Source organism: Trachinotus anak, unplaced genomic scaffold (assembly GCF_046630095.1).
Source record: "Trachinotus anak isolate AG129_WGS33_773 ecotype Australia unplaced genomic scaffold, CSIRO_AGI_Tana_v1 ptg000014l, whole genome shotgun sequence".
NCBI lineage: Eukaryota > Metazoa > Chordata > Actinopteri > Carangiformes > Carangidae > Trachinotus > Trachinotus anak.
In genome coordinates, this window is record NW_027273865.1 from 21,801,543 (window position 1) to 21,817,771 (window position 16,229).

General features: G+C 40.2%; 1 protein-coding gene across 2 annotated transcripts; it reads left to right on the forward strand.

The window, feature by feature from the left end:
- The first annotated feature begins 826 nt into the window (after positions 1 to 826).
- Positions 827 to 15,879, forward strand: slc6a4a (solute carrier family 6 member 4a). 2 transcript variants are annotated; one of them, XM_071496730.1, is made up of 15 exons: positions 827 to 985; positions 3,376 to 3,889; positions 3,995 to 4,312; positions 5,718 to 5,852; positions 6,340 to 6,562; positions 8,512 to 8,650; positions 9,255 to 9,389; positions 9,541 to 9,644; positions 9,764 to 9,891; positions 10,088 to 10,200; positions 10,974 to 11,105; positions 11,645 to 11,744; positions 12,023 to 12,123; positions 12,291 to 12,458; positions 14,013 to 15,879. In XM_071496730.1, the coding sequence occupies exons 2-15, from the start codon at positions 3,847 to 3,849 to the stop codon at positions 14,085 to 14,087; spliced, it is 1,914 nt and encodes a 637-aa protein (XP_071352831.1). In that variant the 5' UTR covers positions 827 to 985; positions 3,376 to 3,846; the 3' UTR covers positions 14,088 to 15,879. The 2 variants fall into 2 exon arrangements, with proteins under 2 accessions (XP_071352831.1, XP_071352830.1); XM_071496729.1 differs by having other exon boundaries at positions 3,376 to 4,312.
- The last annotated feature ends 350 nt before the right edge of the window (positions 15,880 to 16,229 follow it).

A 16,229-nucleotide genomic window follows, 5' to 3' on the forward strand; every position in this document is an offset into this window, starting at 1 on the left:
TTTAAATGTTATTGGACTAAATACCTTATCTGTGGATATCTAAACTGAATGCAGGTACTGTCTAAATGATCTACTGGTTAAAAGAAATAGAACAGGATTCTGAAGTTGTGGGCTGCAGGGGTCAAAGCAGCAAAAGCCTGATCTCTCCTCAGCAGGTGTGCATGATGACATGAGGAAAGAACTTGAAAAGTAGAGGATAAGAAATGGGAGGAGGGACCAAAGATTGAAGGATGAGAGCTATGTGAAAGCATCATGAGTTAAGGAGAAAAACGGAAAAAGAGGGAGTGTGAGAACTCCAGCAGGGCTTTACCAGGCAGTCTTTCAGTGTGTGTGTGTGTGTGTGTGTGTGTGAGTGTGAGTGTGAGTGTGAGTGTGTGTATGTGTGTGTGCACGAGACAGATGGTAGCAAGGAGCATCCTGACACAGAGCCCCACACTGCTACACAACTAGGCAAGGGTAGGACTTCCCCTGTCTGCAGTGTGTATGTGCTTTAATGAGCGTTCTGCCATGCCCATAGTGTGTCAAAGCTGTTACGCAGTTCAATATTGCTCTTTGTATTGTCACTATATCAAAACAAACTTCAAAGTGTGCATGTCTGTGCTCGCATAATGTTCCCCCCTGTATCTTCTGTTTGAGCTTGTGCATCCATCTCTCATGTCACCCATCTCTGCATACTGTACGTCTGCGCAGCCATGCGTCTCTGAATGCAGTATGTGTGTAAGTGTGTGTGTGGTTGCAAGTCAGTGAGAGAGTGACAACAAGGGAGGGAGAGAGAGAGAGAGAGAGAGAGAGAGAGAAATGAGAGAGGTTTGAGAGCTCAATGGGCAAACACTGTGTCGTGATGTGCTGGTGCACACTGTTTCTCTGGCAAGTTTTTGCAACACCACAGGATTCTTTGACTTTTGAGTAGAAGTTGCTCCTGCTGCTCTTTGTGCATGTTTTAGCCGCCACAGGTTCTATTTCTTCTCTTTTACCATCTCCAAAGGTAATGTATGTGTGAGTTGGGATAAAATACTACTGTCTTTACTGTGCTGTTCATTTTACGGTAATTACCTCAAAAGTGCCAGTGTGGCAACTAATGATTTATCTTTAAGCAGAGTTCACTAAGATGAGCAATAGCTCGAAAGAGTACCTACATTTTTAATTTTGGTTGTTTTATAATGTCTCATTATATTTTTCTTGCATGTTGTCTTCCAGTCTATCTTTGAAGAAATCTTGATGTTATCGCTTTCATTATTAAAGTCTACGTAGTGGAACAGGAGAAGGTTATAATAAAAAATTACACCATTGAATGACTTAAAAGTTTATCAGACTGCAGTTTCACTCTGTACCGTTGTTTTTTGAAGAATGGAACATGGAAAAAACACATCTCAAACTTTATTTGAATTATTTATAGTATGTTACCTCATTATTCTTTCAGCCAAGTGCGTTCAGTATTTCATCAAACCATTTGCCACTGTTTGCTTGTCTTTTCTTCTATTGTAAGGCAGTGTGACAGCTGCTACAGCGTGGGCTTTACAGATAACTGTGAGTTAACTATAGTTGAGAACATGACATTTTACAGCTGCATAATTTTTGACAAATTAAAGTTAATGAGCATCTCAACTTATCCTTGCATTTCTTTTAAGTCGCTATGTTTCAGGTAGAAATTGTCAGATTTCCATCGAGGTTCAGCCTCTAAAGCATCGTAAACTTTCCTTGTCAGACCAGAAGGAGCGTACTGTATTTCTGTGAGACTGTGAGGATTCAGATGGAGATGAAGTCATTGTTGTGATGAGGAACTTATGATTGCTTTCATCAGGAAGTAAAAGTGAGGTTTGTATGAAAAAAAAATGTTTGTGTTGGTTAGTCAGTGTTTTCTGCTAAGAGTCCAGGTACAGGACAGGGTTTTGGTTGTGTGGTAGTCAGATGTTAGTGTGGAGTGAATATCGTGCCTTGTAAAACTGCTGGACACTCGTTCTTAATTAAGATAATGGCATTCCATGTAAATTGAGTCTTCCTACATTCTGGCATTCATTACTAATTGAGCTAACACTATAAACAATGTAATCCACTTTTAAGCGGCTCTCTCAGTTTGACCCATTACTCATGTGATAGCCTTTTGTTTTTGTTCCTTGAGTATTTGTGGATTTTTCTGTTGAAAATTGAATCACTATATTGTATGCAAAATTTCTTGCCAATGTAAAAACTAAGTTTTGCATAATGTCAAACTAATCATAGAGTTTTATGAAGGACAATTTGTACTTTAAGTATTTGAATGGTATCAAGTGTGCTCCGCCTCACTGACCTCTCACATGATTTACAATGGACAACAGCGACTTATTCAGGGCTCTCGATAGAATATCGCTGGATGCACTGATGTTGACAGAGATGTAGATGTACATTTTTATGAAAGTCTAAAGTATAAATGATGTTTAGTATGTCAAGTAATTAGAATTAAGCATTTATTTAAGAAATAAAGGAGATAAATGTGCTCCACATTCTCTTTTACTGTCTGTGCTGTCTCTATACTGTCTTCGAATATGTGAAATTCTGGAATCTAAAACATCTGAAATCATATTAGTAAGTGTTACTGAAAAAACGTCTATGTAAAATTTAACCCAATGATGAATATAGACAAATATGTGGACATTCGATAGCCCTGTTTTAACTACAGTTTAAAAGGTAGTGAGGTGGTTTTTAAGCCATGAGGTAAAATAACTTGATCACATTTTTTCTGCTCAGAGCACGTCACTCCCGAAATAACTAAGGAACAACCTCTTGAGCATATTTGACTGATGTTTAAGCTTTTGCTTAGATATTTTGAACATTTTTGCCAGTGCTTTTGGTGACATTCCAAGTGACAGTCTTTTTTAACATGTCCATATTCTTACTTTTGTTTCCTATCTTTTGAGGTTTTGTGTTGTTTTTGTCTTGTTTCCAGCCTTCACAAATTCTGCTGGCGCTTGTATATATTCTCTAATTTCTCCCTCTTATATTGCTTTGATCAGATAAGCATCAAAACAGGTTATGCAACTGAGCGATAGCATGAAATGAGAAACATGAGAGAATGCTAAGTAAATCGGCATGTCCCAGCACAATCCCCTCGATTTGTACTGTTCTTAATGAGAAGTATATCTCTCCTGCAATGTTGATTTTACCCACAGTTACCCACAGTAAAATTTTGCCTTTTACTCATAGTAAAGCTGGAGGTAAAATGTAAAGGATAAGATTTAATTGTGTGTTTCATAACTGTTTTTCATTGTTGTAATTCAGGTAGTTAATGCATGTAAAAAGGAGAAAGACTTTAATTTATGCAAGTTTACTGAAAAGTAATTTAAAACTGCCAGACTCTTTTCCCATGACTTATCTGTGTATTTTCTCTGTGTGTTGCAGCGTGTTCTCTCTCTGTGTCCCATCACTGAGTGTCACAGAGGAAGGGCCGTTTGTGGAGAAGATCCAAGATTCTTGTAACTTTTCTGCTGGCCACATCCTGTTCAAACACATCTCTCCTCTCGTGTACCCTCCTCTCTCTGTCCTCGCTGCCTGCACTTATTCCCTCTTGCTCAATACACTCTTACACATTTCAGTCCTCTCCCACATACACACCTCCCCTTATTCTGGCCCCATTTTCTGCTTTAAGCTCTGCTCTCCAGTTTCCTTTCTCCTCTACCTGTCCAAGAAGGACAATCCCTGGTTTTCCCACTCTCGTCCTACACCATCACTGCACAATTCCCTCACTCTCCTAACCCCTCTGTTCCCCTAATGGGCACCATATCAGACAGTAGTGCCAAATTCCCTTCATCATCACTGAGAACCTCTCTCCACCCCTAACCACCTCGCCACCAACAACTGTAACTCAACCCAATGGAGACAAAAGATATGGCAAGCATGTTGACAATGGACAAGGGTGAGAATGAGGGAGAGAAGGACAAAGGGAGAGAGGATGTGGGGGGAGAAGAGGAGGGTACACCCCAGGAAAATGGTAGACTAATGCTGGCTGATGGTCTTGCAGAAAGAGGGCCCAAGACCCTGAGCTCGGGCTCTAGCCAGCAGGTGTCCAATGGCTTCACTACATCCACCCCTCAGAGCCCCAGGGAGGGACCAGGGACAGCAGCTTGCGCTGGGGGTACAGCATCTGGGCCTGGAGGTGGCACTGGGTCCTCCGTGCCGCTGGGAGGCCTCAGGACTCTAGTGGTCCAACAAACGAGCTTAGAGAGGCCAAGAGAAACCTGGAGCAAGAAGATGGACTTCTTGCTGTCTGTGATCGGCTACGCTGTGGACCTGGGAAATGTCTGGCGCTTTCCCTACATCTGCTACCAGAACGGAGGAGGTGAGGAGGCAAAAGATGTTTGAATTAGAGAAAATGGGGAGAGGTAGAGAAGGAGATAAGGAACGGGATGGAAAGGAGATAAGAGTGCATGAGATCCCATTCTAGAGTAAACAGGATTTCAAGGACTAGAAAGAAGAAAAGGCTCTTTCATGGTTTGAATTGTAATGCACTGTAATTCAACCATATGTTCATATGTAACAGCTGAGGTAAGTCAGTTTGCTGCCCTGTAACTTTTTCCATAATCAAATAAGGAGATAGATGGACTCTTATCACTGGTATATCATGATTTCAGCAAAATCAACGCCTAAACAAAGGATGTTGACCTACAAGCAGTGCTACAGTTAACAAAATTGTTTTTTGAATAGCTCTTTATTTCGCTTATTTCAAGGTGAGCACGTGTTCTCACAAAGTCTTTGTGGTCCACCTGTATGCTGTTACTACACAATCCTCACCTAGCAGCAAACAGGGCCTCCCTTTCTACATTTATTGAATTTGCAATAATAAAATCTTTGCAATTTCCTGTGCTCTTTGTGTCTCTCACAGAGCGAGGTAGAGATGGGGACGGGGAGACACTTGATAGAGGCAACAGTATTAATTGTGGTTTTTATGAGAACGCCTTCAGTCTCTTTCTCCTTGCTTAATAACCTGTCTCCCAGGCAGCTGCTCAATCAACCCTTATCTTTGCTCTCATGTCACAAAGAGACACAAGCATGCATGTACACACTGGTCCATCTACATACACAAATGCACACATGCACATAATATAAGTTGATAATCTGATGGAAAGAAAGAAAGAGAGCGATGTGTTATCAAAGTCTGCACGTTAGGCTGGAGAGTCCTAAGATCTGGCTGTCATCCTGCTGCTCCCCTCTTTGGTCTCCAGTTTTTGGTTTTCTAGATCTCCTTTCATCACCTTTATACTTGCCTTACTTACTAGCAATAACAGAGCCAATGTTGCAGTAGTGCTGATTAGTCAATGTAAAATTTAAGCGAAGTGACCCAGAGCACACTAAATGCAGAGTTACATGAAACTGGGAAAACAATACCTTGTTGTTTCTGAATGGGCTGCGGTTATGTAAATGATGAGGTACTTACAAATTTTAATGATTTTTACAGAGTGCTTTTTAATGTTCCTGGTTCTTGTTGATTGGGAGTTATTGAGAGGACTACTGAGAATATAGATGGAGTGTGAACGAGCAGCGTATCCCATGAGTGCAATTGACCTTTTACTGTTCTTCCATAACTCTTTCTTCCTTTCACTTTTTCCCTGCTTTCTCTTTTCTCAATATTTTCATCTGTCCCCACATTTTTCTTCCTCTCCACTTACTCATTTCTTACCTCCACCCCTGTTTCCCACTCTTAATTTCCCTCTCTCATTCCCAAATTTCCTCATGTCTTTATCTAGGTGCCTTTTTGTTGCCCTACCTGTTGATGGCGGTGTTTGGAGGTGTGCCCCTCTTCTACATGGAGCTGGCTCTCGGCCAGTTCCACCGCAGTGGCTGCATCTCCATCTGGAAATATATCTGCCCTATCTTTAAAGGTAACAGAGTGAGTGGGGAGAACAGAACAGACGGAGAAATCCGTTAATAGCAATTGCTTGGCTAAAAACACGGAAGAGGAAAACAGGAAAATTGGCAGTAGTAGAACAAATAAGACGATGAAAGACTCTGTCAAGCAGTAAGAGTCTGAAAGACAGCTCATTTAACCTTCTTGTCCCTGTCAGTACAGTTCCCTTGAAGAGCATCTCTTACATCTTGTACATCTAGTGAGACGTACTGACTCTCTGTTATGGAAATTGTCACATTTCCATGCCAAATGCCAGATGCTCAGAAATTTGATAGTATGTAAATTTTTGTTGTTTGGAAATGTCACTCACTTGCCCAATATGTCTCAACAACATATGTGGAGAGGCTGACTGGTGTCACATACTATGCACAATGTTTTTAAATAAAACATACATGTATGTACATAATTCAAGATTTATTTTATTATTTTTGCACTCATAGTCATCTTTTACTCTCATCCAGGGATCGGCTTCGCCATCTGCATCATAGCCCTCTACATAGCCTTCTACTACAACACCATCATGGCCTGGGCCTTGTACTACCTGCTGTCATCGTTTCGGCCAACCCTGCCCTGGACCACCTGCACCAACGTCTGGAACACAGCCAACTGTAACCGCTACATGTCCACTGACCACAATGTGTCGTGGTCCAACTCCTCCACCTCCCCCGCGGAGGAGTTCTATACGTAAGTGCATGTAAGTCGGATGTAGAGGCGTACAGGGAGAGCTTCACAGGAGGGAGATGAAGGAGGGAGGATGACTTCCAGAGAGCAATCACAGGGTCAGTTCTAGTATTTAAGGGCCCTGACAGATTTACCACTGACCCTCTCTCCAAAATTCACTTGCATAACAGACTGTGAAGACATTGCAGGGGGGTTAGCATTTCAGAATAAGAGCCACTATTATGATCTGAGATGGTCAGAAGTACATGAGTGATACAAAACTAACTAACTTATCAAACACATGTAAAAATAAAAGCTGAGGAAATGCACCACTGAAACACCTGTGCAATAGTTTATTTCAAAGGTGTACATATATACACACACACACACACACACACACACACACACACACACACACACACACACACACACACACACACACACACACATATATATATATATAGTTGATATATGACAAAGCTATACATTTACTTCAATGTGCAGATATTCAGGGGTCAGTTTCGCCAGTAAGATCATCATGTGTCAGTATTATGTTACATATTTAGAAATTAAATTCTTAACCATTGACTTTTCTGTGATGGACACACATTTTGAACTTTGCCTTCTGCTGACTAATGGGCAATTTGTGCTTAAGTAGATATTACAACAAACTAAAACAAAATGTGAACTACCCCTGTGGGTGAGAAAGGCAAGAGATAAGAACAGACAGAGAAATTAATGTTGTTCCAGCAGTATGAGAAAAGAGAGACTATAGATCATTTGAAGAAGTGGAACCGAGATGAGAAAGTTGGGATTAGGAAATTTTGATGCAGAAATGAAACTTTTCATCCCTTATTGATCAAAGTTTTTAGCAATTTTTGCATTCTGCTTACCTCGTGATTAACTCAAGTAGGGGCAGTCAGGGCTTAAAAAGGGGGGTAGTCAGTACAGACATACGTGTTTTTTTATTGTACTTTAAAATTTGAGGTCTGTCAAAACAATGTCTTTCTTATTCCTGCCTGTGTTGGCCTTATCAGCTTCTCACTAGGCTGTGTCTGTGTGTGTTCATTGAGACAGATTCATGGTTTATCCGTAGTTGACTTTTCCAAATGCAGGTTTCAGAGTAACAAATTCTATAACTCAGAGTCTGGCGCCAGAATTTCCTGTTTTCAACATAAATCATGTCTCTGTTTTATCTTCCAAGCTGTGTGTGCTTAACCTGTGACCAGATGTTAACCTCACTGTTCATTTCCTTTTTTTTTTTTTTTTTGCACCATATTGGGTTTTTTTTGTTTTTGGGTTTTTTTTTTTTGTTTCTTTTGGCTTTGGCTGTGGCATGTGTAAACTTTGTTTATTGAGATAAATTTGCTATAAAGTCAGTCAAGGTCCTCTGGTCTCATTTTTTAGCTAGTTTCTCTATCTTTTTTACCTTAGGTGAACTTTCATTACAGCTCATTTCATCTGTATGTATCTGTATCTGTGTGTATAGTTGTCAGGCAATTAAGATCTATCATTATTGTATTGGACAATGAGTATATACATTACTCTTTTTTTTGTATTGTGTCTTATCTTTGTTTTTCTGTCTCTTTATCCTTTCTATGTCACATCTCCTTCCTTCCACACTGCATTCTTTTCTGCTGCTTTCCATATTGTCCAACATCTCATCTCTCCACCATGTCTTTGTATTCTCACTTTTCTGTCACTTCATATTATTCTTGACATTCTTCTCCTTCGCTTCACCTTCCTTTTCCTCTTCTCTTCTTCCTTCCACTACTCTATTCCTCCTGTCCTTGATTCCTACAACCCCCCTTATCTCCTGTCCTCTCCTCCTATGTCATCTCCCTATATGTGCTTTTATGCAATTTCACCTAACATTCTTGTATTCATTATGTCCCCCTTGTTGTATCCCTTTTGACCTTAACTTTGACACTCCTTAACCCAAACACTCCCCCGTCCTCGTCTCCCCACTCCAGGCGCCAGGTGTTGCAGGTCCACCTCTCCCCGGGCCTACATCAGCTCGGCTCTGTCAGCTGGCAGCTGGCCCTCTGCCTGCTCTTCATTTTCACCATTGTCTACTTCAGCATCTGGAAAGGAGTCAAGACGTCTGGAAAGGTAACTGAAGGGGCGCCTGCATGGCTAATGGGGGTGTCAGTTAGAGTGCATGGATGGATGGACTGATAGAGACAGAGAAGCAGAGAAAAGAACGCTTGTTCTCCTGTCATCTCTTCGCACTCATTATCATTCATCATCGTGGTAGAAAAGTTGGTTAGAAAGGCCGTCTTAAAGTTAAACGGTTTGTGGTTTAAACATCGACAATCAGACCTGAAAAGACCAGGCAGGTCTGGAGTATCAATATCGGAAAAGGTTTTCTACTGTTACTGCCAATAAAGTAATCTATAGCAAATCATGTAAATGTACATTTCCACTGCATATACATTCATTCATACTCATACATTATACTCCCTATAATGAATGAATATATTGTATGATAGTCATGATTCAAGTTTCGCACGCTTAATAAATCTGCAGCTCCAAATACCCACTGTCAAGCAGCTTTTTCTCAGAAAAACTCTGTGGTTTATAAAAGAAAAGTCTTTTATTTTGAAAAAAGTGTTCATTGAGCATGAGCAGATATCAGCCACTATAACTAACCAAACATACGAGTTCATTAACAGATAAGTAAACCAGTGTGTTTTCTTGTTCTTTTCTGCATTAGGTAGTGTGGGTGACTGCTACCTTTCCCTATCTGGTCCTACTGGTCTTACTCATCCGTGGGGCCACTCTACCAGGGGCCTGGAGGGGCGTCGTCTTCTATCTCAAACCTGACTGGGAGAAACTGCTTAGCACTACTGTAAGTCAGTAATCTTTATAAAATCCTCTGTTACACGTCCTTAACACGTTTTCTCTTACACTGCTCTGTCTCTCTTTTTCCTCTCTGCTGTCCAATCAACATTTTTTTGTATCTCACCATCATTCACCATCGACCTTTCACGCTCCTCAAGGTGTGGATTGATGCAGCAGCTCAGATCTTCTTCTCTCTGGGTCCAGGGTTTGGCGTACTCCTTGCCTTCGCAAGCTACAACCCATTTCACAACAACTGCTACAAGTGAGAATTTAATATTTTAATAATAATAATTAGACAATAGATTTATGTTTTTCACAAACCATCTCCCTAACTTGTTGTCTTCCTGACACCCAAACTTTTACTTTCTCCCTCTCTCTCAGAGATGCGTTGGTCACCAGCTCTGTGAACTGCCTGACCAGCTTTCTGTCTGGATTTGTCATCTTTACCGTGCTGGGATACATGGCTGAAATGAGGCAGCAGGATGTGGATGCTGTGGCCAAAGATGCTGGTAGGATACCACACCACAACTCAACAAGAAATAGTTTACCTAGCCTCACATTGTTGGAAAAATGCATTCAAGATTGAAAGGATGGATAATATTGCATGCCAAATATCTGTAGGTGGATCCTTTGACATCTTATAAGTACAACACTGTACAGTTGTAAGGATGAATTCAAGATAACTGTTATTTCTGTCTCAACCAGGTCCCAGTCTGCTGTTCATCATTTATGCAGAAGCCATAGCAAACATGCCTGCTGCTACTTTCTTTTCCATTATCTTTTTCCTCATGATCATCATGTTGGGTCTGGACAGCACGGTAAGTTTGCTGTTGTTGCTCATTTCTATGCAAAAGTTAACTTTCCTCACTTGTTCCCTTCCTCTTGTTGTAAGCTGCTTAATTCTGTTGTTGCCTAGTGCCCTGCTTTTGTGTGCTCTCCCAAACCTAGAAACAGTTTTCATATTTGCAGTTGCTTTATTCTGTTTGACTTGTTTGTGTCTGTTTTACTCATTTGTCCATAAAGGTATTGGGTATTATTTGTTCTCACAAAAACAATGTGATAGGACTTTCATAATGCTGTTGGGCGGCGATCTTGTCTCCATAAGCCTGTGTTTATCTGCTCTTAGGCAGCCAGCTGGAGAGGCCTGTAATGCTCTTATCACAGACTGATAATCAGTGTGGAATCAGCATCAGGGTTGCTATGTTCCTTGATGTTATGACTGAGGATATTACTGCAAAACATGTTGTGTACATGTGAACATTTTGTCTCTTAACTTCTGGACAGCTATGGATGTTTTCTGTTAGGGGGGTCTATGGTTTGCTGAATAGGTGTTGTACTACTGTTGGATTGATTATATTTAACAGCTGATTAGCAACATCTTGATAGGACTTAACATGTAGAAAAGAAATTATCCTTACAGTAGTCAGAATAAGTGGCCTTTTCCTGTCTTCATGCTGCCCCTAGAGTTTTCTTTGCCTCCCTAACTTCTCCTTTTCTCAGCTTCTACCTCTTTCTTTTTATTCTGCACTGTCTAATGAGTTCTCCTCTATTAATTTCTTTCTTCCTCTTCTCCTCACCATCCCCTCTCCAGTTTGCAGGGTTGGAGGGAGTGATCACAGCTATGCTAGATGAGTTCCCTCATATCCTGGCTAAGAGGCGTGAGTGGTTTGTCTTTGGCCTGGTGTGTGTTTGCTACCTTGGGGCTCTCTCCACACTCACATATGTAAGTTAAAAAATCACATTACATACTGTACAGGTTACTCCCAAATAACATCCATCATAAAAACACCCTCAATGGCATAAGATCTGTAAATACCTCTAATATTACAGGTAAATCAATAATTTATACCCACCTAACTGTCGGCAATAGCTGTATTGTAATCTGCCTCTAATGAGAAAGTTTCATTCAAGATTTCATTTAATGTCCATAATTGGTCACATCCTGAATTTCCATTTAAATATATTATAGACCAATAAAGGGGATCATACTGTTGTCAACAGCATCCTCAGTGTTACTACTGTATTTAAGGTAATATAATGAAGTCACATTACAGCAGCCTGAATAATCTGTTTCTCTCCAATCCTCATTATAGTAAGGTACTGTCTAACATGCTTCCCTTCTGCATTAGACACTCACAACATATTCAAATGTCTTAGGCATTTTTAATGGTACCTGTTGTATAAGAGTCATTTGTAAATAGTTTTTCAGAAATTCCTCCCCTCTCTCTCTTTCTCTCTCTCTCATCCTGTGTTCTGTCTCAGGGAGGAGCGTTTGTGGTGAAGCTATTTGAGGAGTACGCTACAGGCCCTGCAGTCATCACTGTGGTGCTGCTTGAAGTCGTTGCTGTTTCCTGGTTCTATGGTAAGCTGCAAGATGATGCTCTTAATTTGTAAGCGTATTATAATTCATAGTTATTTTGGGGATGAGGGTGGGAAAGGGTGTCAAAATACTCAATAAACCCAAGGTGAGGAAAGAGTACAGATATTATGTATTTTATATTTAGAGAATATAATTTCCTAAGTGCTTTGTCTATTTCCCCCCAGTTTCAGTCACAGACATAGACACAAGTGAAAAGAGATGAAAAGTACTTTTGATATTTGGGGCTTTGTGGTGATTGTGTCTGTGCGTGTGTTTTCTAGGTACCAACCGCTTCTGTAACGACATCCAGGTCATGCTTGGTTTCTACCCGGGTTGTTTCTGGAGGGTCTGCTGGGTGGCCATCTGCCCCTGCTTTCTCCTGGTGAGGCTCAGTATTTGCACACACACTGTACCAAGGGCGCTAACTTGTGTTAAATGCTGGAAGGAGCATTTGGAACGAGCACCCGAAGAGCAGCTGTCATATACTGTAGTTGTCATATTTACTCTGTAATATCTGACCTCTGCTTTTGTTCCTATTCCTATGTCCAGTTCATCATCATCAGTTTCCTGGCCTTCCCTCCAGAAGTCAAGTTGTTCCACTACCAGTACCCGCAATGGACCACTGTCCTGGGCTACTGCATCGGGGTGTCCTCATTCATCTGTGTGCCTGCTTACATGGTCTATCACCTGCTCAATGCCAAGGGCACATTCAAACAGGTACAGCTCCTCCCTTCCTTTCTCTTCATTTCCTTTCCATCTTCTGTGTGGTTTCTCTCTTTTTCCCCACATCTGCTCTTGTTCTGTGTTCTTTCTTACCCATATCCTCTCCTGACCTTTGCTCTCTCATCGATGCTTAACCAACACAGAGATTGTCTCCTCTCCTCTCCTCTCCTCTCCTCTCCTCTCCTCTCCTCTCAGATGTTAGGTATATATTTTACCTTCATTCTCCCCACAAGTACCCTTCTATCATTCTCCGTCTAACCCATATCCTCTCCTGACACGTCTCCAGCGACAGACAGGGATTGCCTCCCTCCTTTTCCATTCACTGTCAGGGTTTACCCTCCTTTGTGAACACATGACTGGAGATCAGGATCAAAGGAGCAGGGAGGAGGCACAGGCCAGAGATTAGCAAAAAAAAAGCCATGACAACTTCCAGGCCCCTTAGATCTTCCACACACATACATACACATAGGGCATCACCTGATGAAACACACACACCTAAGAGTTCCCACTCACTCATACAGACACACACTTCAAGATTCTGCAATGCATGTGACCTTGTAACTTACAAAATAAATACAATTACAAAACAACTCATAATTATTATCATTATTATTATTGTTATTATCTTGTTATGCCCTTTGTGAGAGTTGACAGAAGGTGGGAAGACATCAAATGGGCTGGTAGACAGATCGCCTTTGGCTTTTGTCCAGTATTGACACTACTGCCAGGCCACACAATACACTGACGCACACTGTCAACTCATGAGGACAGATGAGGCCACACAGGGTCAATGTTAGAGTGTCCCCTTGTAGTAACTGTGACTATATGTCATTTCTAACAGTTGTCCACTCACTCTTAAACTTACTATCAGTGTGGATAAGATACCTGCTCTTCCTGATTCTGTAGCAAACAACGTATTGATCTGGTCAGGTGTCTTTGAGATTAGAAGATTAGTCAAAAAAAAACAAAATTGATATGCAAACGTTTTGATAATTTCAAAGTCATGTTTTTTGGCAAAAATGCCAAAAATTCACAGGTTCCAGCTTCTCAAATGTGAATATAATATATATATATACATGATAAATATATTTTATTTTAAACCACTGGTTCACATTTAAATGTTAACTTAATTTTTCAGTGTTTTGGACATTTTATAGACAAAACAATGGATCAACTACTATAAAAAATATTTATATATATATTCATTTATACTGAAAATAATGTAAGTTGTTGTCTTATTTAAAATACCCAGTAGAATGCATAATCATACTAAATACAAGGCATACTGTGCAAATTTGACACTGTTAAATACATGTTTATCAGATCTTGAACATTTTATTAAAAAAAAAAAAAGATAGATATTAGAGGTTCTTCATCTAACAAACCTGCCTAAAACCAATTCAGTCAGAATCTACTGAAATAATGTATTTATTTTGACCTGCTATGCATTTTAATCCATGTCAGCTGACAGTAGTGTATTTGTGTATCAGTATTTATTATCTTTGTTTTCTCTTTCCCCTCTGTCTGTCTCTGTCTCTTTACTCACAGCGTCTGTTAAAAAGCATCACTCCAGAGCCCAGCAGTGACGACCACAGAAATTTCATTGTCACCAATGCAGTTTGACCAAACCCTGACCAAAAGACGGTGCCACTCTAGTGACTTAGAGCGACCTCTTCTGGACAAACTGCAAAACTACAGGACAAAGGGGCTACTTATCACCATCTTTGCCTCTTTTCATACAACTCCTTCAGTCATTTGTCTTTCTCAAACTCATTTGTCTTTTCTCAAACTAAGATCTAGAAGTGGAGTTAGTTGGAGCCAGGCTTTGGTTGCTTTCTTTAGCTTAGTTTGATTTGATTCCTTTAAGGTGGTTCAGTTTCAAAGGAGTTCTCTGGAGTTACTCACAAACTCAGAGCCCAGTTCATATTCTCAGTTCATCCAGTTCATCCACTTAAAAGCATCACCTCAGTCAGTTAGTGAGCAAACCCTTCTTCACGCAACATAGCCATAACAAATATTTTTTTTACAGTTATGCATATACATATATACACCTGACTACAGTTATACAAAGTATGATACAGTCTGTGTTCACGTAGACAAAATAACATGCACTCAAACTGGAGATACTGCACATTGAAATCAGCTGGAGAGGGCCAGTCACATTTCAATTCACTCTCACTGTTAATGGTCGTACTTTCATATTATGCTGTTAAGTTATGCATTCAAATATGTAGCAAAATTCAGGTATCTTTTTACATCTGTTACTGAAGCCAAATATATGATATCTGTTCTGTTTGTATTATATATGTTTCAATATTGTTGTTATGTTGTGTTGACTGGCATCATGGATGAACTATGGATTTGAGTTCTCCACACTGTGAAGCACTGTCTGGTAATGACAAGAGTGTGTGTGTGTGTGTGTGAGTGTGTGTGCATGTGTGTGCGCGCGTGTGTGTGTGTGTGTGCACATGTGTGAGAAAGAAAGACTGTTCGTGGAAAAAGATTCACAGACAGGACCAACCATGTGTATTCATTCTATAACTGCAATATAAGATTTGTATTTATTTTATATGTATCATTGCTCTCCCTTTGACTTCCTCACACTTCAACCATTACATGACATAGTGCTGACGGTCCATGTTTTAATCTCAGTGACATTCTGCGCTCTGCTGTCTTACTGCATAACTGTCAGTAATAGAAACCAAATATGGATCAGAGCTAATAACATTATCACTGTCATAGTCTGAAAATCAGCGTCACTGCTCTTTACTTTCTACCAAAAATTGGTGTGTTTGTGTGTGTGTGTGTGCACATGTGCCTGTGTGTGTGAGAGTGTATGTATCTGTGTGTATGTAGGAGCAGGAGTTAAAATATGGCGAGTGCTGTACATCTACATGTGTATTTACTTGTCAGTCTGGTATTGGTGTAATCTATCCTGTGAATACCTGTCTCCTCCCACCATGGATGTGTGAATGTGTGTGCTTAGATCTTGTGTGTCAGTGTGTGTGTGTGTGTGTGTGTGTGCGTGTGTGTGTGTGTGCGTGTGTGTGCACACCCTGGTTAGTATGTCAGTGCACACCTGGATGGTTGTGAAAAAAGGATAAAGGTGTTCAAAAGGTTCAGCCCCTTTATGTGTGCATGCAGTGATGTGTGTATAAACTGTACTTCAATGTGTGTGTGAGTGTGTGTGCGTGTGTGTGTGTGTCTGTAATGTGATCTCCTGTTGTCTTGTTAAGGGCCAAAATATCATATGAAAGAAGTAAACTCCCTCTTGCCTATCTCTCTCTTGTACCTCTCAAGCTCATGTAAGATCTATATATGTCAATAAAAGACTGTATTGAGAAATACACCTGTATAGAATAAAGATATATAAATATATGGGAAATAACAGATAATAAAGATATATGGAAATAAACAACCTGTCATCTGTCAGTTGATTTTATTTGTCAGTCCAGTCTACACAATTTGACATAAATATTTGTTTCACTTGGTTTATCTTTTATAAGGTCAACATATTTATCCATTCAGCTAGAAACATAATGAGCGAAAGATGTGTCATGTAAAATGTAGATAGATCCAGTATTGCAGTATACTACATACTACAATACATGCAAATAATATTGATTAGGACTGCTCAGATTCACTCTCTTCAATGAATGCATGCATCATTTAGACTTTCAGGTAGAAACTTCATTGAATTTTTTACTAAGTACAACCTGTAGAGGTTGTACTTAGTCATAGTTTCCACTCCCATATGTCACAAAC

Bases quoted from the DNA above. Each gene is read 5' to 3' on its own strand.
- slc6a4a (XM_071496729.1), top strand. From the start codon at position 3,847: ATGGAGACAAAAGATATGGCAAGCATGTTGACAATGGACAAGGGTGAG. The intron at 6,563-8,511 runs GTAAGTGCATGT...TCCCCACTCCAG, and splicing joins CCCGCGGAGGAGTTCTATAC to GCGCCAGGTGTTGCAGGTCC. The intron at 11,745-12,022 runs GTAAGCTGCAAG...TGTGTTTTCTAG, and splicing joins TGCTGTTTCCTGGTTCTATG to GTACCAACCGCTTCTGTAAC.